This window comes from Lipotes vexillifer, unplaced genomic scaffold, assembly GCF_000442215.2.
Source record: "Lipotes vexillifer unplaced genomic scaffold, Lipotes_vexillifer_v1.1 scaffold823, whole genome shotgun sequence".
Lineage (NCBI taxonomy): Eukaryota > Metazoa > Chordata > Mammalia > Artiodactyla > Lipotidae > Lipotes > Lipotes vexillifer.
In genome coordinates, this window is record NW_006772547.1 from 585,706 (window position 1) to 612,618 (window position 26,913).

The 26,913-nt window shown below is 35.4% G+C and overlaps 1 protein-coding gene across 4 annotated transcripts in view; it reads left to right on the forward strand.

Moving 5' to 3' along the window:
• ZNF148 (zinc finger protein 148) overlaps window positions 1–26,458 on the forward strand; it is a 132,786-nt gene extending 106,328 nt beyond the window's left edge. The window contains exons 8-9 of one of the 4 annotated variants that reach the window (XM_007447601.1): window positions 17,719–17,837; window positions 18,161–26,458. In XM_007447601.1, coding sequence (XP_007447663.1) covers window positions 17,719–17,837; window positions 18,161–19,759 — 1,718 coding nt within the window. In that variant the 3' untranslated portion in view covers window positions 19,760–26,458. The remainder of the gene's footprint in view (window positions 1–17,718; window positions 17,838–18,160) is intronic. The other 3 variants (XM_007447600.1, XM_007447602.1, XM_007447603.1) reach the window with 3 other exon arrangements.
• The last annotated feature ends 455 nt before the right edge of the window (window positions 26,459–26,913 follow it).

The window sequence follows — 26,913 nt, forward strand, 5'->3', positions numbered from 1 at the left end:
TTTATTTTTACTTGTTGACAGTTTGCTTTATTTATTTATTTATGGCTGTGTTAGGTCTTCGTTTCTGTGCGAGGGCTTTCTCTAGTTGTGGCAAGCGGGGGCCACTCTTCATCGCGGTGCGCGGGCCTCTCACTCTCGCGGCCTCTCTTGTTGCGGAGCACAGGCTCCAGACGCGCAGGCTCAGTAGTTGTGGCTCACGGGCCCAGTTGCTCCGTGGCATGTGGGATCTTCCCAGACCAGGGCTCGAACCCGTGTTCCCTGCATTAGCAGGCAGATTCTCAACCACTGCGCCACCAGGGAAGCCCCCCATCACGTTTTTAACCCATCCCCCACCCCCTACCCTGGCAGCCACCTCTTTGTTCTCTGTGTCTGTGACTGTTTCTGTTGGTTATGTTTGTTCATTTGTTTTGTTTTGTAGATTCCATGTATAAGTGAAATCATAAGGTGTTTGTCTTTCTCTGACGTAATTTCACTCTGTCAGGATTTCTTTTCTTTAATGGCTAAGTAATATTCCAGTGTATCTATATACCACATCTTCTTTATTTAGTAATCTATGATTGGGCACTTAGGTTGATTGTCTATCTTGGTTATTGTGATTAATGCTGCAGTGAATATAGGGATGCATATATCTTTTCAAAATATTAGTGTTTTTGTTTCCTTTGGAAAGATAGCCAGAAGTGGAATTGCTGGGTCATATGGTAGTTCTGTTTTTAATTTTTTGAGGAACCTTCATACTGTTTTCCATAGTGGCTGCACCAATTTACATTCCTACCAGCAGTGCACAAAAGTTCACTTTTCGTCACATCCTCACCAACACTTACTGTTTCTTGTCCTTTTGATAATAACCATTCTGACAGGTGTGGGGTGGTATCTCATTATTATGGTTTTGATTTGCATCTCCCCGATGATTAGTGATGTTGAATATCTTTTCATGTGCCTATTGGCCATCTGTGTCTTCTTCAGAAAAAATGTCTATCAGGACTTCTGCCCATTTTTTAATCTGTTTTTTTCTGTGGGTTTTTTTGTTTGTTTGTTTATTTTGGGGGGGTGTTGAGTTGTGTGAGTTCTTTGTATATTTTGGATATTAACCTCTTATCAGATAAATCTTTTGCAAATATCTTCTCCCATTCAGTAGGCAGCCTTTTCATTTTGTTCATAGTTTCCTTTGCTGTACAAAAGCTTTTTAATTTGGTGAAGTCCCATGTGGGAAATTTAACTCTTTCCATCTCTAGAATAAAACAGAAAGCTGTGCTTGAATTAGGAGCACTTTTAATTTTGAATGGGCCCTTAATGCGTACTGGAATTTATTTCCTTAGTCTGTTCATTCTACCACTCATCTAGATGGGGTCCATATTTCAGCCAGTGGACTAGTTCCACCTGCTGCCTGTTACTGTAATTAAAATTTTATTGGAACATAGCCATACCCATTCCTTTATGTAATGGCTGTGGCTGTTTTCTCTCTATAATAGCCAAGTCCAGTAATTGTGACAGAGGTCGTATGATCCTCAAAGTCTAAAATATTTACTGTCTGATCTTTTACAGCTTTATGCTTGCCAACCTTTCTCCCAAACAGGTATTTCTTACTTTCTCCTTTCAATGAATCTCCATTTCCTCCTTCCCTCTCACTTTCAGCTGATTACCTGCTTCCTGTTTCACTGAGAAAATCAAAATAATCAAAGAGAAATTTATCCTAGTATCATATCTGTTCATCTGTGAGTTGGAAGGTTTTGATCTTTTGGAGGAAGATGGGTTAATAGTGATTTGTTTTATTTTGCAAAGTAGCTGAAGATTTTCCAATATTTTATATAGATAGGCATATGGATAGTTTAAATTTTCATTATTTTTTTCGTCTTAAGGGAAATACATTTTGTTGACTTGCGACTTACTTTCTTTTTTCTGCGGTAAGCGGGCCTCTCACTGTTGTGGCCTCTCCCGTTGCGGAGCACAGGCTCCGGATGCGCAAGCTCACCAGCCATGGCTCACGGGCCTAGCCGCTCCACGGCATGTGGGATCTTCCCGGACCGGGGCACGAATCCGTGTCTCCTGCTTCGGCAGGCGGACTCTCAACCACTGCGCCACCAGGGAAGCCCCCATTGTTTTCTTAATAGACCTCTTGGTATCTTCCAAGATAACATTGCATATAATTTTATTTTGATATACAATATTAACTTCATCTTTCTAACTGTATTGCAAAATAAAGAGTAAAATGGTAATGAAATACTTACATTAATGTAAGTATTTTCTGAAGTATGCAGAAATTCAAAAACAAAATTTGCCAACAATATTACGCTTTATTTTTCTTCCTTATATTGAGTATAAATTTTATTATATATTTCAAAGAACAGTATGAATATTTTTTATATTCAGTAGGTAATAAAGTATTGTCACGTAACATCTATTATCTAAAAACTGGTTAAACTGCTTATTTCCCATAAATCAGTGTCAGTACCAAACGGAAGCACTAAAAGAATTTAACTTGCATCATATGGAAAATAAATTATCTTTGGAAAATATTTTTAGTATCTGACTTATTTTAATTATGTAGAATGTAATTTATCAGATTTGTGCTTTGCTTGCAACAATTAAAGTGCTGTTACCACGTTATATGTTAAATTAATGGGGCATTCTCAGTAAGCAAAGACCTTTATTCATATTGAATAATCTAAAAGTACATAATGAAATTCATAGAGAGCTGATAATATTGGAGAGAATAGGTATGTAAAAATGTAGAACTGCTATTGTAAAAGTGTATAGTTGTTTGGTACTAAGTATTAAATTTTAAAGCACTAAGGCAGTTTGTCACTGACCATTTTTGAGAGTAGACAGGAAATGGGGAAGAGAACAATCATTTCTAATTTTGAAACTCTGGTGTCCTGGGTTTGCTGTAAAATAACCCAGACTCAAGGTGGCTTAATCCATTTGGGGATTTAGGTTATCAACGCTCACACTATTTGCTCAGAAAGAGGGTGAACCCTCTTTAAAAGAAGATAGCATTGGGGGCTTCCCTGGTGGCGCAGTGGTTGAGAGTCCGCCTGCCGATGCAGGGGACACAGGTTCGTGCCCCGGTCTGGGAGGATCCCGCATGCCGCGGAGCGGCTGGGCCCGTGGGCCATGGCCGCTGGGCCTGTGCGTCCGGAGTCTGTGCTCCGCAGCGGGAGAGGCCACAACAGTGAGAGGCCCTGTTTTGCATTCAGTGAAGAATTTACAATGCATACCAAGTGATAGGATGGAATCACAGAAAAGCAAGAGAATAAAAAGATAATAAAAACAATCTCTCAGGTTATCTAGATATTAGAGTTACTAGAGAAGGGCTTTACAATTTAAACTGTGACTAATATGTTTAAAAAAATAATAGGGACTTCCCTGGGGGCGCAGTGGTTAAGAATCCGCCTGCCGATTCAGGGAACACGGGTTCAAGCCCTGGTCTGGGAAGGTCCCACATGCCTCGGAGCAACTAAGCCCGTGCGCCACAACTACTGAAGCCCATGCGCCTAGAGCGCATGCTCTGCAGCAAGAGAAACCACTGCAGTGAGAAGCCCTCTGACCTCAACAAAGAGTAGCCCCCGCTCACCGCAACTAGAGAAAGCCTGTGCGTAGCAACGAAGGCCCAACGCAGCCAAAAATAATAAATAAATAAAATAAATTTATAAAATCATAATAATAATAGAAAAGACACAGGAAATAGAAGAAAAGATGGAGAATTTTACCAAAGAATTGTAAGCTATAAACAAGAGGCAAATGAAAATTCTGAAACTGAAAAATACAGTAATTGATATAGAGAACATAGCACATGGGTTTAATGGAATAATAGAGGCAGTAAAAGAGAAGGTTAGTGAAATGGAAGACATCAGTAGAAAACATCACAGGGAGATAACCTTTCTTAACTGGGATATAGAAACAGTCATAATAGAAAAAATTAATACATTGGGTTACATTAAGACCCTTTTTCCCTTAAAGACACCATTAAGAAAGTGAAAAGTAAGCCTGATATGTATGTACAGAATTCCTACTAATCTATTAAGAAAAACACAAGCTAGTAGAAAAGCATACAGAATGTTGAACAGACACTTAACACACACCAAAAAAGGATACCAAGGTGATCAGGAAACATATGAAAGGGTTCTCAGTTTCATTAGCCACCAGGAAAATTACTCAAGATTGCAATCTGATACCACTTGTACACACTTCAGAATGGCTAAAATGAAAAATACAGGTGGTACAAAGTACACTAGGCCCTCTGTATCTGCAGTTCTGCACCCATAGATTCAGCCAGTCACAGATCAGAAATGCTCCATGATCTTCAGTTGATTGAATTCTGGCATCTGTGGATTTTGGTATCCAAAATCCAGGGGTTCCTGGATCCAAGGGTCTCCTTGGTTACTGGATACTAAGGGATGACTGTACTTGCTAGGATGTGCAGCAATTGGAACTCGTATATTACACTGGTGGGTACATAAGTTGGCACATCCACTTTAGTAAACTATCTACCAAGGCTGCACATCCACAAACTCTGTGATCTGTCATTTTCACTCCTAGTTTAATGCTTATGTAGTATACATATATTCACCAAAAGACATGTACCAGAATGTTAAAGCAGCATTGTTATGACTAGACCAAACTTTCCATCGAGAGTTGAATGAATAAATTGTAGTACATTCATAAGATGGAATACTAGACACAGCATTATAAAAGCATAATATTGAATGAAAGAAGCCAGACACAGAAGAATACATACTGTATGACTCTATGTGAAGTTCATAAACAAGGCAAAATGAATTGTTTGTTAGAAATCAATGTAGCCATTACTAATGGAAAAGGGGTAGAAGTGCTTCTGCAGTGCTCATAACTCATAAGAGTAGTGTTCTATTTCTTGGTTGGGATGCTCATTACACAGATCTGTTCACTTTGAGAAAATTCATCAGACTATATTTATGTTTGGTATAGTTTTGTATAGGTATATTACATTTCAAGAAATTTGCTTTCAAAATATGGTTAGAGTACTTTCTGTGTACTTTTTTATGTGCTTTAAAATTTCCATAATAAGCAGTTAAGGCAGAACTGATCTCTGGTGTTGGGAGCATTTGTTTGCTTTTCTGTATGGCTGTTATATTCCAATAAAACGTTTACTTGATAATAAGAAAGGAAGAAAGAAAGAATTAGTTGAAATAAAATTTGCCAAGTGATGATAATTATTAAAACTGAGTGATGGGTACCTGAGGACTCTACCTTCTCTACTTTTGTGTATGTTTGAAGATATACATAATAATAATAAAGATAAACTATAGGGACAGACATCGGATAATTGTTTGCCTGGAGAATGCGGAAGGGAGTGATAGAGGGGCAGGAGGAAGGGATTATAGAGTAACAGGAAACTGTGGTTTTAGGTAAATTCATTCTTATTATCGTGGTGATGCTTTCAAAGGTGTATTCATTTGTGAAAATTCGTCAAATAGTATAAAAAAGGAAGCAAACTTAGGTTCCAGCCATTCCACTACAATCATTTTCCTGGACATTTCCTGTCATTTCCCGACACTGGCAAACACTTAGTACTTCAAAATGAATTGATGAAAGCCTGGGTGAGACTTGATGTATTATTGGTCCACAGTTTGGGATTGCTCTGAGATAAACCATGAGGTACATAATTTGGGGCTAAAAACAAGGCCACCAGGGTTCAATACTGGGCCTGGTTTATTATCACCATGACTTTGGGCAGAAGTTTCCTAGCCTTGCCAAATGGGGATAGTTTACTTGACAAGAATAGAGTTGATTTAAATGTAAGGGTACCCAGCAAGTGCTTGGTACATAGTAGGTGCTCTATAAAATTTTAAGGTAATGACATAAATAAGATATATATTCTAGGTTGAAATGCTATTTCACCTGCATTTTTAAGGTCACACTTAAAAAATAGAGTGCTTGGAGCAGATCACTTCATAAATGTCCCTGGAACCTGTAGTGCTTGTTCATTCTCTTTAGCTATTTAACTGACAACTGAATTCAGAAAAGATAGCTGCTGAAATCATCACTGATTATTGAGTCAGACTACCTGAATTCTTTGCATATACGTTCTGTTATGCTCCTTGTTAAAATTAGAGCATCTGCACTGTATTTCTCAAATGAATTGTACATGAAATAAAAGTGTAGGGTGCAGTTAATATAAAAAGGCAAATCACTGTATTGTGCCAGAACAGTAGAGACAGTTTTAAGGGTGGGCAAAAAGTAAAGGGCCCTGATTAGTTAGCCCTGGTTAGGAGAAGGATTTTATTGTTGAACAGAGTATGTTTTTGAGAGAACGGTCCTTCACCCTTTGATATCCTAGTTAATTTAAGAGAAAAAAAAAAAAAAAGGATGAAAGCTGATATGCATTTGTCCAGTCTCTTATGAAGACAAGCTGATGACGAGTTCTTTTCTTTTGTGGGATGCAATATAAGGGATTTAATATAGAGTCTATTGATTTGGTTAACCCCCTTTTGTGCTTAATGTAGTCTTAACTGCTGCACTTTTGTTCTAGAGCACTTTTTTTCAAGAGGTAGCTGGAAATTGGGGGTTTATATATAAAGTTCAAAAACAGATGGACTAATTTAAAATGTCTACAAGTCAGGATAATGTTAACTTAGCTCACTGCTATTTTAAATCTATTTACATTTTGGGATTCTAACTTAAATTTCTTTTTGGTGGGGATATACTGACACCCATCTATCCAGCCATTTTACTAATTTTAAAAACATTTTAAAACCACACCTGTGGAAGATAGACTTGTGTGATATTCTGAATTAGTTTTTTAAATAGATAGAAAATAGTTATGCCACATTTAGATGGTGTTTACCATTAATTTATTACTTTGTCTTGTATGCCTAGGTGCTGTCATTGGGACATCAATTACTTAGGGTTAATATGCTTAGATGTTAGCACCAGTTGTATATAGGCTGACAGAAAAATGAAATGTGGAAATTGCCATAATTTAATGAAGTTCACTTATTTTCAGAATTAGGGCAGTGTTGTTTGTTTTTTTGGTTTTTGTTTGTTTTCTTCAAATGATTCCTAGGCCAACTTTCACATCTTTAAAAATTTGAACAGAGTCTGGGATGCTGCTCTTACTAGAGGTAATTGATCATTTTCAGTGTTGTCTGTCTCAAAGCAGGGGTCCAAAACCTAATCTGTGGTATCCAAGAAATAGTTCCCCACTTGTCATTTGCTGTTTCATCCTAAGGAAACCAGACCACTTAAAAAGATTACACTGTAAATGTATAATTTCATAGCTCACAGAAAAGAAAAAGAAGCCCAGAAAAAAAATGAAAGACCTCTTTCTTCATTTTCTTTTGTGGGGGGAGGTGGTGACCCCAGTGTGTTACTTTGTTAGAGTTTCTAAAGTTTAAAATGCAGGCATTGAAGTTTCTCCCTGACCTCCATACTAAGGAAAGAAAACCACTCTATACTTATAGAAAAGTGGGGTTTAAAAAATTTGCTACCCAGAAAAATTACTACTTTCATTAATTAACTTAAGGCCTTTTGGGTTTTTGCCAGTTTGATTTAACTGACATGTCTTCGTGATACTGTGGCAACTTCACAGTTTTTATTTAATAACCTAATTTGTATTTCATAGGTTGTGGTTTAGTCTCAGATGATTTCCTATAAAATATAGTTTCCTGTATGGTATATGGGTTCTTCTTAGACTGATAAATGAACTTTGTAACCTCCTATATGCCAAAGATATTCTTTTTAGTTTGTTTATTTTTAAAATTTCACTGTACCTTCATTTTATTACAGAAAGTTTCCTTGTACTACCTATTTATGGTCACACCTTACTTCCCCTACTCCCTCTCCTCCATGATTAACCCGTGACAAACACTAATGTGTTTTCCATCTTTATAATTATGCCATTTTGAGGATGTTAGATAAATTTAATCATGCAGTAAGTGACCTTATTTCTTATATGCTCTAAAGTTTTAAGCAAATTACTGGGTGTGTGATTATGTTTCCATGTAGTTATTTCAGTAATCCTCCTTGTTTCCCATTTTTCTGAATTAATTGTCTAGCCTAAGGATATTTTCATTTGGGATATATAGCCCAGTCACTGGGTTTTAACTGTAATCAATATGTTAATATAATGATAATCATTTACCATCAACCTCTTAATTTGTATTTTTAATAGCTAATATTTATTGAGCTATTAAAATGTGCTAGGCTTTTTCTTAAGCAAAGACAGGTTACTCACACACGTTACCTCATTTAACATTTGGTTCTGATATATGTTTTATTAATATTTTCACTTTATGGATGAGAATATCAAGTCTTAAGAGTTTAAATAACATCCTTAGTGTCTCACAGTTAAGAAATGCTGAGACCAGCACTATAACCTGGCTAGTCTGGCTCTAAAACCTTAAGTACTTATAGTGCTTCTCATAATAATGAATGATCTTTTTTGGTTAGTGTAGTATTTATTATACTTGTAAATTTTGTCTGATCTCCCTTTTTTATGACTTATTAAAGATAGAAAATCCCTTCTATTATCAAGTATGTTTTACTAGGCCATGTGAACATTGTCATAGATGCCATTAATACCTAAATATTATAGTATTTTATTATATATTATTATATTAGATGTCATAATATCTAAATAATGTAAATATTTTGACCTAGATTTTATGAAGACTTCATTATTAAAATAATTGCCGCTTTCATTCTGATTTCTAAGAACAGCAGATACCATTTCTTGAGTGTAAAGCACTTTAGATCCACTATCATGACAAAGAATTGGTTTTGGGGAGGAGTTATAGGAGAAGGTGATCCTGGGGAGGAGAAGAAGCGTGACGGTACTAGGAACTGAAAGACCGCTTTGACTAGAGCTCAGAAAGTGAAGGGGAGGGTTGTGAAGAAAGATCAGATATGAGAGAAAAAGGTAAGGGCCAGATGGTAGTGGACCCAGAGGGAGAGAAAGGAGGTGGGGGGAGGGAGAGAGAGAGAGAGAGAGTGTGTGTGTGTGTGTGTGTGTGTTAATCCTAGGAACAGTAGGCTTTCAACATGATCAGATATACTTAATGTTAACAAAATCTCGCTGTGATGTAGAATTAGAAAGAGATGAGAGTGAATCCCATAGAGACTACTGTTAGGAGGATATTAAATAGTAGTCCAGGTCAGGGGATGATAGTATCTTGAACTTGGGTGATGACAGTGGAAAGTGGAAAGAAGTGGGCAGATTTGACAGGTATTTAGTGGGTAGAATCAGTAGGTCAGTAACATGTTAACTAGTTGAATATGGAGACGGATATATAGAAAAGCTGTGCGGGCCTCTGGCTTGCAAAACTAGATGCCATTCATACAAAGAGGGAATCTGGGTAAGGACTAAGCTGTGGGTTGAAGATCACAAGTTTAGTGTGGGATATGAAGTATTAGAGATCCCTAAGTGTCATAGAAGTAGTTTTGTTCAGTAGGCAGTTTGGATGTGTGGTCTGGGGCTCAAATTAGAGAGTAATTAAAGCTGTGGAAACAGATGTTTCCCTTTTTGCCAAAGAAAAGAATATAAAAGGAGAAAATCAGGGAGCTTAGGAGGAAGCCATGAAGAACTAAAATATTTCATGGTTGGAGGGAGGAGAGTGAGCTGGGAAGAGCGTGGGGAGAAGGAGCGGCCAGAGGGATCGAAGAGCATGAATGTCGTAGAAGTCAAGGGAAGAGTGAATTCAAGGACAAAGAAAGGGATCACCTCAGTTGAATGCTGTTGAGAGGTCTAAGATAACTGAAAACTTTTGGTTGTATTTGATAACCTGAAGGGGATTTACAAGAGCCGTTTTGATGAAGTAAGTGCAGAAGCCAGATTAGAATGGTTGAAAAGGAAGAAGAGGATTAGTTGAAACCACCAAAAATGAGATTAATGTATCAAGTCGTATTGAGCTAGTTTATGCATAAAGCTTACGTCCATATCGGTTTCTTCTATATAACTTGCCCTAATAATTACCCACATTTTAAGTAAGAATTCTTACCCGTAAACAACTCAGTGTGTGCAGTGTCAGAGTTACCAGGGAGAAACACTGCTGTGGGGGAAAAGTGTGGTCTCATTGATAACCGTTAGAGTTGAAACTCCAGGCTCCTTGGGTATTGGAAAGTTATCATTAGTGGAACACCTTGAAATTGTTTCTTCTTCACCATGTTATTGCTTTCCGAAATTGTAAACAGTATTTACAAAATCCTTGGTATTTTTCATGTAAGTCTTTCCTTTCATCTTTTTTTTGTTTTGTTTTTTGTTTTTTTGCGGTACGCGGGCCTCTCACTGTTGTGGCCTCTCCCGTTGCGGAGCACAGGCTCCGGACGCGCAGGCCCAGCGGCTATGGCTCACGGGCCCAGCCGCTCCGCGGCATTTGGGATCTTCCCGGACCGGGGCACGAACCCGTGTCCCCTGCATCGGCAGGCGGACTCTCAACCACTGCGCCACCGGGGAAGCCCTCCTGTTCATCTTAAAATCACTCAAGTGCTGTATAGATTGTCTTCCTTTTCCAGCAGAGGGTCTCTGGTCCTTAAGGGGAAAAACAATAACGGGATTTTCTCCTAAAGATATTTCACTTAAGTGTTTTTATGTTTCTTAAGGAAATATATATCAGCTATTTTATTTTCATTTCCATTCAAGAGACATACCAGAGTACCAGAGTTGGGAACAAGATACAGAGCACGTTATCACTGTTACTTTTAACATAATATTTGAGAATAGTAGCCAGCAAAAGTAGGAAAAATACTATAGGTTAAAAATAACTGTATTATTGTAAACTTGGAAAACCCGTGAGAGTCAACTGAAAATGACTAAAAACCAGCAAATTCATTGAAATTGCAGAAAACCATATACTTTGTACGTGTACACACACAGAGTAGAAGAGTTAATGGAAGTAAACACCCTTTTTATAATAGCAGCAACAAGAAATGTGGAAAATTCCATATTAGGAAATTATTAAAACACTAATGAGGGCACAAAACAAAACAACCCCACCCCCACTTTTTTCAGTGAGAAGAGTTAACATCATAAAGCACATAAAGTGTATCAATTTTCCATAAGTTAACATAAACATTTCAGGCAACTCTCCCTTCCCGCCACCACAGATACTAAGCTAATTCAGAAATGATTTGGAAAGTGGACAAACAAGACAAACCAGAGAAAAACAAAAGAAGAACAGTGAGGGGGATTAGTCCTACCCAATGATAAAGTATATTATAAAGTCTTAATAACTGAAACTTGTTTGTTCTGGCTTATGAATAGTCCCATAGAACAGAACAGGTCTAGAAATAGACCCATGGAACTTATTAGTGTATGATTGTGATAAAAAATGTGATCAAGAATAGATGAACCTTGCAGTAAATGATGTTGGAAAAACTGGATAGCCATCTGGAAAGACAGTTTTATCCATCACATTCTACCTCAGGATGAACTCCAAATGTATGCGATTTAATGTAAAAGATGAAACTACATACGTGTCATTAAAAACATGGACAGATTGGAACAGAAATGTTCTTTCTAAATAACACTCAAAATTTAATATCCGTAAAATAAATGATTGATAAATTCATCTGTGTAAAAATTAAAACCCCTAGTAGCCAAACAACTCCACCCCCACTATTTAAAAAACAAAACAAAACAAAACTGGAACTAATACAGACAGATGACCAGTCTCTTTAATAAACCTCTTACAAATCATCAAGAAAAAGATCAGCAACCTAGTTAAAAAAAAAAAAATAGGTGAAGGATAGGTGCAGACAGTTCTTAGAAAATGACATGTAAGATGGTCAACATCATACTGAAATACTGTTTTTTCACATATTAGATTTGTAGTCATCAGGAAGTTTAACAACATAGTAGTATATGGCAAGGTTATAGGGAAACAGTCACTCATACATGGCTGGCGGGGTACATATTAATATCTCCTGTGGAGACCAATTTTGGCAGTGTATTTCAAAATCACAAACATATTTATTATTTGACCAGGAATTCTGTTTTTGAGAATTTATCCTACAGATATACCTGCAAATTTTGCATTGACAGGGTATATATTACAGCACTATTTATAACAGGAAATGTTTGGAAATAATAGGGGATTGGTTAAATAAATTGTATGTCTGTCCATCAGTGAACGATATCAGCTGTCAGAACAAATAAGCTAGCTCTTTTTCTACTGACAAGATCTCCAAATTACTGAATCAAAAAAAAAAGATGCAGAACACAGTAAAATACGCTATCTTCACGTAAGAAAGAGGGAAACATTACAAAAAGAATATGTACTTATTTTTGCTTATGCCTGTATCAAGAAACTCTGGAAAGAAACAGACCCAAACAAATAAATGTAGTTACCTATGGAGGGGCAAAGATAAGAGGAAGTATATTTCTGTATATTGTTTTGATTTTTTGGGGGGGGGAATCATTTAAGTATGTGAGCTAATCCATAAACAAACAAGGATCCTTAAATGGCAAAAGTTAAAAAGTTTTATTCTGGAATATGGCTAGTTAAAAAGGGAGAGAGAGAAGAAGAGGGGAAAAAATGGGAGAGGGAGAACAAGATGCAAAGAAAGATGGTAGAGTAAAAAAGGAAAATAAATACTAAAGCAGAACAAAAGACAAAGGATTAGAAATAAAGGTAACAAAAGTGGGTAATCAAAAAATAAATGACTACGGAAGATGAATTTGTGTTTACATTCAATTCTGGCTGACTTAGCTGTCATAATTGTTCTATTTAGGGGACCGTGAAAGTGTTTTGTTTTAAGCAACAAAGGAACATTTTTACAAATTGCTTTTAAGGCATTAATGTTTGTTAAAGTAAATTTCTTAATGTTGCTTCTGGTTAAATAAGCTTTTAATTCTTGATCTTCTACTAATATGTAGCAAATAATTTAAGCTCGATTTTTCTCCATTTAATTTATTTTGAATTTAATTGCTAGCTCCTTGTGGGAAGAAATCATTTCTCCTTCACTTTGCATGGTGTCACTTGTGTTATCATGCAGTATTAAAGTTGCAACTTTATTGAGATGTAATTGACAATATCAAAAAACACACCCCTTTAAAGTGTACAATTCAGTAGTTTATGGTATATTCACAGAGTTGCACAGCTGTCACCACAGTCTAAATTTTAGAATAACTTTCACCATTCTAAAATCCTGCACCCCTTCCTCCCAGCACTAGGCAAACTTTACTCTCCTTTCTGTCTCTATGGATTTCCCTGTTCTGGACATTTCTTATGAATGGAATCATACAGTAGGTGGTCTTTTTTGTCTAGTTCCTTTCACTTAGCATAATGTTTTAAAGGTTCATTCATGTTGTAGCGTGTACTTCTATTACTTTTTATAGCTAAATAATATTCCATGTGTGAAAATACCATATTTTGTTCATTCATTAGTTCAGGGACATTTGAGTTCTTTTTACTTTTTGGCTATTATGAATAATGCTGTTAGGAATATTTGTTTTTGTGTGGAAATAACGTTTTCAGTACTCTTGGGTATATGCTTTGGAGTGGAATTGCCGAGTCATATGGTAACTCTTATGTTTAACATTTTAAGGATCTGCAAAATTGTTTTCCAAAGCAGCTGTACTACTTTACAGTCCTACCACCCAAGTGTGAGGGTTCCAGTTTCTCTGCATCTATGCTAACCCCTTGTTACTGTCCTTTCTGTTTTAACTGTCCTATTGGGTGTGAAGTGGTATCTCGTGATACTGATTTGCATTTCCCTAATGAGTAGTGATGTTGAGCATCTTTTCATGTACTTATTGGCTATTTGTATATATTCTTTGGAGAAATGTTCATTCAGATCCATTACCTGTTATTAAATTAGTTTATTTGTCTTTTTATTGTTGAATTGTAAGAGTTTTTTTTAGCATACTGGATATACATCCCTTATCAGACATACGATTTGCAAATATTTTTTCCCATTCCATGGATTGTCTTTTCACCTTTAAAAAAAAAAAAAGTAACTTGAAGTTTATCATTTAATCATTTTCAGGCATACAATGTAGTGTTGTGAAGTACCTTTATAACACCGTGTAACAAAATTATACACAAACAAAAACCTGTAACCATTAAGCAGTTACTCCCCTTTCCTTCCTCTGCCAGTCCCTGGTAACCTTTATTCTACTTTCCATCCCTGTGAATTTGCCTACTCTAGGTATTTCATATAAATGGAATCACGAAGTATTTGTCCTTTTTGTGCCTGATTTCTTTCACTTAGCGTAATTTATTCAAGGTTCATCCATGTTGTATCATATGTCAGAATTTCATTCCTTTTTATGGCTAAAACATATTCCATTGTCTGTATATATCACATTTTGTTTATCCATTCAACACTTAGGTTGCTTCCATATTTTGTTGTTGTGAATAATGCTGCTGTGAGCATTGGTATACAAATCTCTGAGTGAATCCCTGTTTGCAGTTCTTTAGGATATATACCTAGGAGTAGAACAGTTGGCTTGTATGGTAATTCTAAGTTTAACATTTTGAAGAATTGCCAAACTATCTCCCACAGCAGCTGCTACAGCATTTTTGTCTTTTTACTTTCTTGATAGTGTCCTTTGAAGCATAAAAGTTTTTAATTTTGATGAGGTATATTTTATTTATTTTTTGTTTGTTTGCTTGTGCTTTTGGTGTTGTATCTAAGAAATCATTGCCTAACCCAAAGTCAAGATTTATTCCTATATTTTCTTCCAAGAGTTTTACAGTTTTAGTTCCCACATTTAGGCCTATGATCCATTTTGAGTTAATTTTTGTATACAGTGTGAGGTTGGGGTCCAACCCCATTCTTTTGCATATGGGTATCAAATTGTCCCAGCGTCATTGTTGAAAAGACTGTTTTTTCCCCACTGAAGTCAGTCGACTATAAATGTAAAGGTTTATTTCTAGACTCTCAATTCTATTCCTCGATATGTATGTCTATCCTTTTGCCATTACCACACTATCTTACTACTGTAGCTTGATTGTAAGTTTTGAAGTTGGGAAGTCTGAGTCTTCCTACTTAGTACTTCTTTTTTCAAGATTGCTTTAGCTGTTATGGATCCCTTGCATTTCCATATGTATTTAGGATCAGGTTGTCAGCTTCTGCTTTGACCAATGTGGGGTGTATTATCGTTTTTAACATTAAAGTCTTCCAGTTCATGAATATCATGTAGAGTTAATTGAATTCTAATAAGTTCACTAATTTTCTCTTTCATCCTCTCTCACTTTTGAAGAATGACTTTAACTTCTGATCTTAATGAGCTCTATCATACACAGTCTTTATTTCAAAATATGCACCTATTCTTAAACTTCTTTTTAAAATAATACTTGTACTCTCCTTCCCTTTTCATCCTAGTTCTTCTGGGATCTTGTTATTTCGATTATTCACCATAATATTCCATTTTAGTTCAGTTTCCCACCCTTACCAATTCTTAATCTCGAATGGATTGCCTCCTATTACTTCTCACCTCCTTTTTCTCATTTCTTTCACTTTCAAACTTCCTACATAAGTGGTCTTCTCTTCCAGCTTTTGTTGCTTCATTAGTTATCCACTTACTAGCCCCTTGGACAAGTATCTTAATTTTTCTGGACTTTCTTTTTTGTAAAAACAAGTAAATTGGTCGAGATTAGTTGTATTAGGTCTCCATTCTAGCCTTTGAACTCTGGAGTCCTTACTCAGACTCGCTGTGTACAGAAGTGGAGCTGTTCTGTCCTGAATTTTGGGTGGCAACCTTAGAACCATTTGCCACACCGGGATGATCCTTTGTGGACCTCTGTGGAGCCCCCAAGAGCATAGTTTGAAGCCATTTCAAAGTCCCTTTGGCCCTAAAATTTGATAACTCCATAGAAATTACAGAAGTTGCAGTTCTTGAAAGTTTCAAATAATTTATTTGTTGCCAAATTAAATTGTCTTTTTAGGTACCAGTTCTCCAGTATATTTTATAGTATCTCAACCCTTAGTTGCTCTGTTATTCCTCACTAAATTTTCTTTCCTTGGCTTTAATCTCATACACACAATCCCTTAAAGGGCTACTCAACTTAGATTCTAACACAAGAAGCTTTCCCAAATCATACCAGCTCATAATAACATTTTTTCCAATTATAATCCACTGTAATAATCCTTTATGCCATTCTTGTGGCCCTTAAAAGTTGCCCGAAGTATTTTGAGCTACATAAAGATAATTTAGGCCCAGATTCTGACCTAAAGAAATGTAATTTAGTTAAAAGAATATAGATTCGTACAAAACAATTATTGGAATGAAAGTAATGAGTGCCATTGGAGAGGTACAGCTGAAGTTCTCTGGAAAGTTAAAGAAGATAAAGATGCCTTTCCTCTAGGGGAATAGCGCAAAGTATCCCAGAGGAGATGGGCTGGGCCTTGAGGGGAGTGTAGTACCTGAACACACAGAGGTGGACTGAGGGAGCTGCGTGAATCAAGGCAGAAGTAGGAAAGCATGAGATGGTAGGTTCTTCGATTTGGCTGGAGAAAAATGTTAAGAAGATAACTAGTGGGTTATAAAGTTATAAAGGTAAACCAGAGCTGGATATAGTTCTGTTAGTTGTTTCTTTCTTGTTTTCCCAATTATGTCATAAACTCTTTGAGGACAAGTAACATGTCTTATACTTTTATGGGTAGAGGAGAAGTATTCAGTAAAGTTTTGTTGACTGTATGAAAGGTAGAAACAGTGGTTTCCCAAACAAGCATTATTTAAGATAACTTCTTGTCACACCCTTCTATTTACTTATGCTGTGGCTTTATCAGTAAAAGCTATTTTAGATCTTCTTAGTAATGGTTCATTAAAGCTGAGAAGTCCTTATGTGATTAAAAAAAAAAAAAACTGGGGGTGGTGTGGGGGTCATGTGCCCAGTTAACAGCCCTCAATTTAATTCGCTCCCGAAAGGACATGAGAAATGCTGGTTTGAGTCGAGGAAAGGAGAATCAGTATAAACAAACATTACTTTTAAAACTTAGTCTCTAATTTAAGCTCTTCTTATGTTTTTTGTTTGTTTGTTTCTTTGTTTTTTCGGGATGCGGGCCTCTCACTGCTGTGGCCTCTCCCGTTGCGGAGCACAGGCTCCGGACGCGCAGGCTCAGCCGCCATGGCTCACGGGCCCAGCCGCTCCGCGGCATGTGGGATCTTCCCAGACCGGGGCACGAACCTGTGTCTCCTGCATCGGCAGGCGGACTCTCAACCACTGTGCCACCAGGGAAGCCCTCTTCTTATGTTTTAATAAATTAGATTTTTAAAATATTTTCCTAGGATTCAGATTTCATTTAACCACAAATATCTTTGAAAAGACATGAAGAATTAAAAAGGTATACCCAAGAATTGTGTTGGACTATGTATGGGTAACATTTTGTTTTTTCAAAAAATTTTCTGAAATACTTTTTGTATGATTGAAAAAAGGATTAGAAACATCAGCCACTCTACTGAAACCCTGTTCATATTACTGTTAAGGTCCTGGTAATAATACCGGTCTCTATGGAAGGAGTATATTATGTACACATACAGTAAAAGGGAAATTGAGTATGCCTGCTTTCAACCTTTTCTTTCCAATGGCGTGTGCCAATCTCTTTCATTTTTACAAAGCAAGATATTCTTGACAAATTAAACTGGAAGATATGTTTAGTATAAGGGAGACTTTCGTCATTTAAAAAGAACAAAGTATGGCAACGTTCAAAAGCCATTTATTTAGAGGTTCTTGTGGTGAAGTAATTCATTATTTTACAGTATTTGTTTTGTTTTAAACTTTCTGTATCATGTGCTAGGTGAAAAACCATTTCGCTGTGATGAATGTGGTATGAGATTCATTCAAAAATATCATATGGAAAGGCATAAGAGAACTCATAGTGGAGAAAAACCCTACCAGTGTGAATACTGTTTACAGGTAAGATGTGGTTTGAATATTTTTTAAAAATCATTTTATTGTGATATGAGTGACATTGAAACTCTTCTATCTGAAGTTAAATTATAAAACAATTCTAATAAGTTAAATTAGAAAATGTTACTACTAAAACTGTTTGAAGAACTTCCTAACTGCTGTTGATTCAATTTGTAATAAACAGTTGGCTCCGCAAATTAGTTTGCAATTGCTCATATTATTATACTTATATCTATCTGTATATTAATTCTGTTTTTTCTTTTCTTTTCTTGGTTGACCAAAATACAAACTAAAACAAAAAACTCACTTCCGAACTTTGAATTCGACAGTATTTTTCCAGAACAGATCGTGTACTGAAACATAAACGTATGTGCCATGAAAATCATGACAAAAAACTAAACAGATGTGCCATCAAAGGTGGCCTTCTGACATCTGAGGAAGATTCTGGCTTTTCTACATCACCAAAAGATAACTCACTGCCAAAAAAGAAAAGGCAGAAAACTGAGAAAAAATCATCTGGGATGGACAAAGAGAGTTCTTTGGACAAATCTGACCTGAAGAAAGACAAAAATGATTACTTGCCTCTTTACTCTTCAAGTACTAAAGTAAAAGATGAGTATATGGTGGCAGAGTATGCTGTTGAAATGCCTCATTCTTCAGTTGGGGGATCGCATTTAGAAGATGCATCAGGAGAAATACATCCACCTAAGTTGGTTCTCAAAAAAATTAATAGTAAGAGAAGTCTGAAACAGCCATTGGAGCAAAATCAAACAATTTCGCCTTTATCCACATATGAAGAGAGCAAAGTTTCAAAGTATGCTTTTGAACTTGTGGACAAACAAGCTTTACTGGACTCAGAAGGCAATGCTGACATTGACCAGGTCGACAATTTGCAAGAGGGGCCTAGTAAACCTGTGCACAGTAGCACTAATTATGATGATGCCATGCAGTTTTTGAAGAAGAAGCGATATCTTCAGGCAGCAAGTAACAATAGTAGGGAGTATGCGCTGAATGTGGGTACCATAGCTTCTCAGCCTTCTGTAACACAGGCAGCTGTGGCAAGTGTCATTGATGAGAGTACCACAGCATCCATATTAGATTCACAGGCACTGAATGTGGAGATAAAAAGTAATCATGACAAAAATGTTATTCCAGATGAGGTACTGCAGACTCTGTTGGATCATTATTCTCATAAAGCTAATGGACAACATGAGATATCATTCAGTGTTGCGGACACTGAGGTGACTTCTAGCATATCAATAAATTCTTCCGAAGTACCTGAGGTTACTCAGTCGGAGAATGTTGGATCAAGCTCCCAAGCATCCTCATCAGATAAAGCCAACATGTTGCAGGAATACTCAAAGTTTCTGCAGCAGGCTTTGGACAGAACTAGCCAAAATGATGCCTATTTGAATAGCCCGAGCCTTAACTTTGTGACCGATAACCAGGCCCTTCCAAATCAGCCAGCATTCTCTTCCATAGACAAGCAAGTCTATGCAGCCATGCCCATCAATAGCTTTCGATCAGGAATGAATTCTCCACTAAGAACAACTCCAGATAAGTCCCACTTTGGACTAATAGTTGGTGATTCACAGCACTCATTTCCCTTTTCAGGTGATGAGACAAACCATGCTTCTGCCACATCAACACAGGACTTTTTGGATCAAGTGACTTCTCAGAAGAAAGCTGAGGCTCAGCCTGTCCACCAAGCTTACCAAATGAGCTCTTTTGAACAACCCTTCCGGGCTCCATATCATGGATCCAGAGCTGGAATAGCTACTCAGTTTAGCACTGCCAATGGACAGGTGAACCTTCGGGGACCAGGGACAAGTGCTGAATTTCCAGAATTTCCCTTGGTGAATGTAAATGATAATAGAGCTGGGATGACATCCTCACCTGATGCCACAACTGGCCAGACTTTTGGCTAAAAAAAATGTGTAAATAATACTGGCACTTTAGAACAGATTAATCAAGAGTGGGGTTACTCTGTGTAAAATGGAGTGCTGTACAGATTTAAGAGCAATGCGTTAAAACAAGTTAAGCTGATATGAATAGCAAGATAATCCAATAACTGCATTTTGTTTGGTTAGTCAGCATTCTTTGAACTGCCTTACATGTTGTCACCTTTATAGAAGCAATGCATTACTTGTTTTAGATCAGAAACTTGCTATTCCACCTACACCAAGTTTAAAAGGAAAAAAAAAAAAGACTTTCGCACAATTGTTTCCTAACTGATAATATTGTACATTTTTAGGAGATTAGTAATTGTGTGAAATTTACTCATACTGTTTCTAAGTTTTTCAGCATAGTCATGGCACTTCAGCAGGGAATCTGAGTATAGACAGAGTGAACTTAAAAGTTTAAATGTCAAGAGATTATGGCTTAAATAAATTAGTGTGTCCTATAGGGGGAAAAAAGGAAACCACCTTTTAAAAAGAATGATATGCCATATACCCTTGATTTTCATTTTGCATTATATTGACATGTTTTGTTTTTTTTTTTTGAGAAAAAAGTAATAAAAATCTGATAGTCTAAGACTCCACTATTTAAAAGCCTAATTACTTTAAAAATATGCATACTTTCAAAACTTTTACCAAAATACATAACTGTTGAAGCATTCACTTCTGTATGGAAGTATGCATATTGGTGTCAGTTTCTTTGTACAGTTGTACCTAGATATTTTTTATGATTTTTCATGTGCAAGTATCAAGGTTTTGAAGTTTTAGTAAAAAGATATTCTGTAGATTACATTCCCAAGAACATAATGCTTATACAAAATGTATATTCCACATTTTAAAGCTTAATTGTATTTTACTTTACATATACACTTCAGTTAACATAGAGCACTTAGAATCTATTTGGTATTTTTGATTTCTCAAAGTAAAAAAAAATTTAGATTTTTAGGTTTGATATGGTTGTGTCATAATCATCTCATAATTGAAAATTTTAATTTTTGGCAATAAAAGGAAATTGGATATCTTTGGAACTGTAAAACCTGGTTTAATCCTTCTCTTTCTAGAATCTTGATAGATTGGATAATTAAACAGTATCCAGAGAAACTAAAGAAATGGGCATTTTAATTGCTTATTTTATCTTGAGTTACTTTTTAATGAACACTGCTCATTACAATTTTACAAACCAAGAGTGTTTACTAATTCTAGTAACTACAGTTTCTTTTTCAGCTAGATGAGTGATCGGAAACTTTTTGTTGCATTTCAAAATCTAAATAAACTACAGACTTTATCCTTATACCACGAATGTTTTTTTTTTTAATTCTTTGTCTTAAAATAATACAGCATGGTACAATAAATAGTGCTTTTATATATATACATATTATATATATACTTTTCTAAAGAATGATGGTTTGAGTTACACATTGGACAGTTTTAATTTTTGGAAAGTAACATTAGTTATATTGATTTTTATTATCCTGTTTAATTTCTTCCAACTTTTTGTTTTTTTTTATTTTAAATTTCCACCATCTTTGTCACAAGTATGCACTTGTACTGATATAGCACCATTGATAATCTAAAATTAAAACCCTCGGAAGATGCAACTTTATGTTAATTTCCATTTTAACTTTTGTATTGGCCTGATAGATCTGCAGTCTTTGTTTCAGTATAGAATGTTATACATTTAAATTATTTTTTTCTTTTATTTAATGTTATCCCAAGACTGTTCTCATAAAGAAAGGGAACAAAGAAATATCTACCCTTAACATCTTTTGCATTTATTTTGAATATATGGTGTTTTTATGATAAGGAATATAAATTATGTTTAATATGGGTTTCCTCTATACTTTGGTTATTAAACTTTGCTTGAAATATTTTCCCATTTGACAGCTTTCTTTGCTGCCAAATTTTTCAAGAATTTTAGACTTCTTTAAAGTAGATATTGAAGTTCTGCCATTATTGACTCTTAAGAATGGTGTGTCTTGCGTTGCACATTACCACCTCAAGAAGGCTTCATTCAGGCGAGATGTTAACAATGGAACTGTGCTCTCCCTAGGTATAGGCATTTTTGTTTTTCTCATACTACTATTGGATGATGGTAGGCATTTATTTTGTTTTTTTGTTTTTGTTTTGAGCCTGGTTAGAATTTCTGTTCTGTTGAGAACTTGGTACAGAATAAGGTTTTTTGTTTGTGTTAACATCACCAGCACAGTTTTTAGAATGTGGCTCTACTGCTGAGCAGTAAGTCAAGGAGGGAAGGCCTTTGAAAGTGGCAGTCATGCAAGCAGTTCAGGTGTTGCATTCCTGTGTTCACCACATTTCTTTACATCTACATAATGGCAGACTTTTCTACCACATTATAAGCATATTTTGAGATAAATGATACTTTGGCATAATTTACTGACTTACCACTTTTTAAGTATAGTCATTGCTCTCTTACTGTGAAATTCTACATGCCTACCAGAGTTACCTTGTATTATCATCATATGATAAACATCTCAGCAGTTTGGGTTTCCCCACTTTGGTTCAGAAAGTTACTTAATTTCTATCTGGGCATTAATAGAGAAAGCAAGTAGCCTTTTGTGCTGCTTTAAATCAGAATATTGAGGATATCCTTTTGCAATTTTTTTTTTCACTTCTCTTGGTGAGCAAATTGTTCTATGAAAACATACTCTTACACCCTTAAACTTGGCAAAGTGTGAGTGAGGTGTGCTTTCTTAGGACCTGTTCTCATGTTTGGAGATTGGAAACAGATCACATTAGTTGAAGTAATATCTCTTGAACATCTTCTAAAAGCATGTTTTTTTTAAAACTTATTGCACACATATTTCATTTGGTTCAGAATATTTGAAGTGGCTCTTAAATTTTTTGGATCTACTTGCAGATTTTCTAGTTGATACCATAGAAATCCATCCTTTTAGCTCTGGCTGAGTGAGGACTGTCCATGGTCGGGTAATTTTTCTCGTTTTGAGAGGCAAAAGAGGCCTTGTGCTCAGGGTAGGCTTTCATTTCCACAGGCCAGAGAAACTTGCAAAGTGCCAGCTAGGTTAGATCTTTTGCCACTTCTTTCATTTTATTAATTTGGGTTTTTAAAGGGCTGTTAAAAAAAAAAAAAAAAAAAAAGCCGGGAAACTTAAAAGTAGGCATTACTGTAAAACTACATTTCTTAGACTTAGAACGTTTTAAACTAGAACTCATTTTTTCACAGTATATTTACTTGAAGAAGCACTATTATAATCAATGAGAAACTTTTTGACTCTGCAATTTAATTTAAACATTTTCCGTTTCAAATTGCTTTATTTCAGGGAAATAATTTTCCAGTTGTTTTTGCTATATTCTGCAAATAAAAAAACGTATGTTTCCTTTTTCACTTAAACTTTGGTAGGAAACTAAAGCAGACAAACATTTCTTGTTGTGTTTGTTGCTTTCTTTAATCCAATGGATAAAAAAGTAAAACCCTGTAAACATTATTTTATTTTTTTATGCAATACCATGCTGTAAATATGGTTCATCAAATAAGGATGTACCTATGATTGAATCTTTAATTCTGCACAGTTAGAGTTTATATATAAACGTGTCTTGACAATCAAGGACTTTTATGTGAGTCTTCCTTTATGATGTTTATTAATGTTATGCATTCCATTTGTTTTGAAGTGAGTACCAATGTGCTAATTTGTATTGTCTGAAAGTATGTAATGTTTTTACAGCTTGTTTTTAAGAATCTGTAAATATGTACAAACAAATCACAGTACTGCTTTATGTTAGAAGGCATATGATGTTGTACTGTATGTAAGCAATAATACATAGCAGTGCTAACTTTACAAGTAGCATCAGGAAAGTCTAAAAACATTTCAGAGTTATTAATTATCTTTATTTCATTTAATAATGATTATCTTTAATCAGTTTTTATAAGCAAATTCCATTGTTCCTCCTATTGGAACGTAACACTGTTTACACAGCATAATTGAAGTTGCAGGGGAGACAGGCTAAATCTGCCTTCATCTGTACTCACTTTCACTAAGCATTGAATGGCCTTACCACCCTTCTGCAAGATGGAGGAAGACTGCAAAACTTAGTGCCCATCACACTGAAGGAAGGGGGTGTGTTTTTTTGCCTGCTTCTGTACTGCTACCTAACTTTGTGGTTTGCTTTGGATTTTAATATTTGTTTCTGTTTTAGATTCAAGCCCGTAAGTTTTGAGGTGACTTCAGCTCCATTGTGAAATAGTTCTCTTCATATTTCATAGCTACATTTCAATAATTCTGAACTTTCTACTTTGATTTTTAGATACTTATTTTTCAACCTTGATTTCTCAGCTGATTAGATGAATTTATTCAACTTCAATACAAAGAAAGACAAACCTATTGTAGTTTGATTTGAGTAGATATTATACTGTACAGAACAGCTAACTATTTGAACACACACATCACTGCTTTAGAAATAAAACCGCCAATTTATAAGTGTATATGACCTACATTTTATAGGAAAAATGTTTTTAAATGCTAGTCATTTATATAATGTGCTTTGAAGGATTTGCTAGTCCACTTCTGTCACTTTTTAGTACACTGGTATCTTTTATATGTAATGTATGCTTTTTATTATTGTAGCAGAGCATTTCAGTAGAAAGAATTTTGCAACAATATGGGGGAAATTTTTCATTGTTGGATTTGAATTATACTGGATTTTATCTGTGTAGTCTTACTTGTCTTTATTTTAATGCTGTCTGGAAGGGAACTTGGTATCCAAATAAAGCAGGTAACCTCATTTTACTTCAAGGGCATACTGTGTAGTGCTGAATTTAATCTGGAAATCTGATGATTTTGAAAAGAGAAACAAGTTTATAAAAATTGTACAGAAGAAATTAAATGTGTAATGGAAATCCTGATGGTGGAGCACGTTGAATTTTCTGATATATAGTGTTATTTTCCTGGGATCCCCTATGCCTTCTTTGTATTTCAACTAATAAAGGAAAAACCTTGTCATTGAAACTGGTAGGATAGTAGGATATTCTGAATATACAGTATTACTTTTCCTATCCCATTTTCTGACCCTTTCTCAATCACTGTAAATTTTATTTTCTATTTCCTATTGATAATTAAACATGTACATAATATAGACACTGTTGTATAGAATTGAATGAATTGGGTTGCTGTGCTTGAGTGGGTAACTAAGTGGAAATATGGATACTGGGAATTTATAAAATGCCAGAACAAATTTATAGGAAAAAGGGGAGCATCATGTATGTCCTGAAAGGTCATAGCCAATGTTTCTTCAGCCCTCTGGGAAATCAGTGTGAAAGAACTACAAACTCAGTATCTGACACAAGTGGGTCTTTCCTTCCCCACCTCCCCTTCAAATATATGAGCACTAAATTTCAAAGTACTCAGGTGAAAATTGCTTTGCAATGAAACTTATCACATTGAAATTTTCACTGTCAAATGAAAAGATATTTGTGATATTTTTAAATACAAACTTTCACATTGGTAGTCAGCAGCCTGGCGATTGAAATTCAGTAAGTCAATAAGTATATTTTAAAATACATCTTACCCTCCAAACAGAATTGTTTTTAAACAATTGGGAGGATTTTTTGTTGTTGTTTAAATGCATTTTTTATTGTCATTGTAAAAATAAAATTTTGCTTGACCCCATATTATGCTGAATGAATTGCTGAGCCTGTATAAATACATGAAAGTTTGTTTCATGCATAATCATGGAACACAGAAATGTTCTTTAAACTGACCTATTCATTTAATGAGTTTAATGAGTTTCACAGCTTCTGGCATTGTCATGTAGTTAACCTTGCCATTTGGAGTTTATAATACCATTTTATGTATTATGATACTAAAGGAAGTTGTTTTTGTTTTATTTTTAATTGAATTATTAGATAATTTATATTTGCAAATTCTGCATTTTAAATGTGGACACTGGCTGTTTGAAAAATAAAATCAGAATACAGTTTTATGAATAATTTCCTAGCTGAATTTTTCACAATATTCTGAACCAAATAACTAATGGAAAATATTTTAAAACTGTGGAAAGATCAATATTAAAAAGAGAAAAAGGATGTCTATATGGAATGAACAGTTTGTTACACAAATTGGGTAACAGCAGGGCCTTTACTGTAGCTTTGTGTAGAACATTATTTATTAGGCAGTTCTAAAATACAGGAGTCAAGTGTTAGTCACCCAGTATTTTAGACTTGAGATAAACTTAACATAGAGCCAAGAATAAGGGCATAAGAACATATATGATTTTTTTTCTTTGTAGATAAGATTCAATTATTATTATTGGGAATTATTATTGGGAATTTTTTTTTTTCCCGTTAATGAAGATTTGTTTTCATCCATTTGCCTCCTTGCCAGTCCCCCCTCCCTATTTTGTGACCAGTGGGACACATTGTAAGAAAGCTGTCTGCAGCTGGGAGTGCAGTTTGGGTCCTTGGGACAAATAGAAACTAACTGGCTTTTGCAGAGATTAATCCTAGGACCCTGACTTTATTGGCATGGTGCTTTAACCAATTATACATAATAATACCACCTATAGTCTACTAACCCATTTCCTAGATCACACTTTTTCTTGAATGATTAGGAATGGTAGGGAGAGGGGTGGTGAGACACTCAACATGATAGTTCTCCCACCTTCTGAAGATTACAGAAAAAATTGAAGTCATTTGAATTAATGTTACGTTATTGAGTCTTACTTAACAATTTATCATGCACAAAGGGAGTATGAAGATTTTAATGATTATGTTTGGACGGAATTAAATTTTATTCGGAGTGCTGGCAATTTTTCCCTCCACTTTGATGAAACTGATGATGGTATTGGAGTAAATTATATTCATTTGATGGATAAAGAATCAATGGAGCAGAAGAGTTTTAAGTGAACTAAAGGTTAATTTTGAGTCTCATGATTTTCCTTTTATCATTTTCAGATGTCCTTAAAAGGGCATTTATAGTAAAAACATTTTACGAACACACTCATGCAGTTGTATATGCATATGAGTAAGCTGGGATGTGATACTGTAAATGAGAGTGACATTTTCAAAGTGATTTTTCAAACTACTGGGAAAACTCAAGTTTAGAAATGGACTTGAATTGTGAAGTAGAGAACATTTGAGCCTTTGCATATTA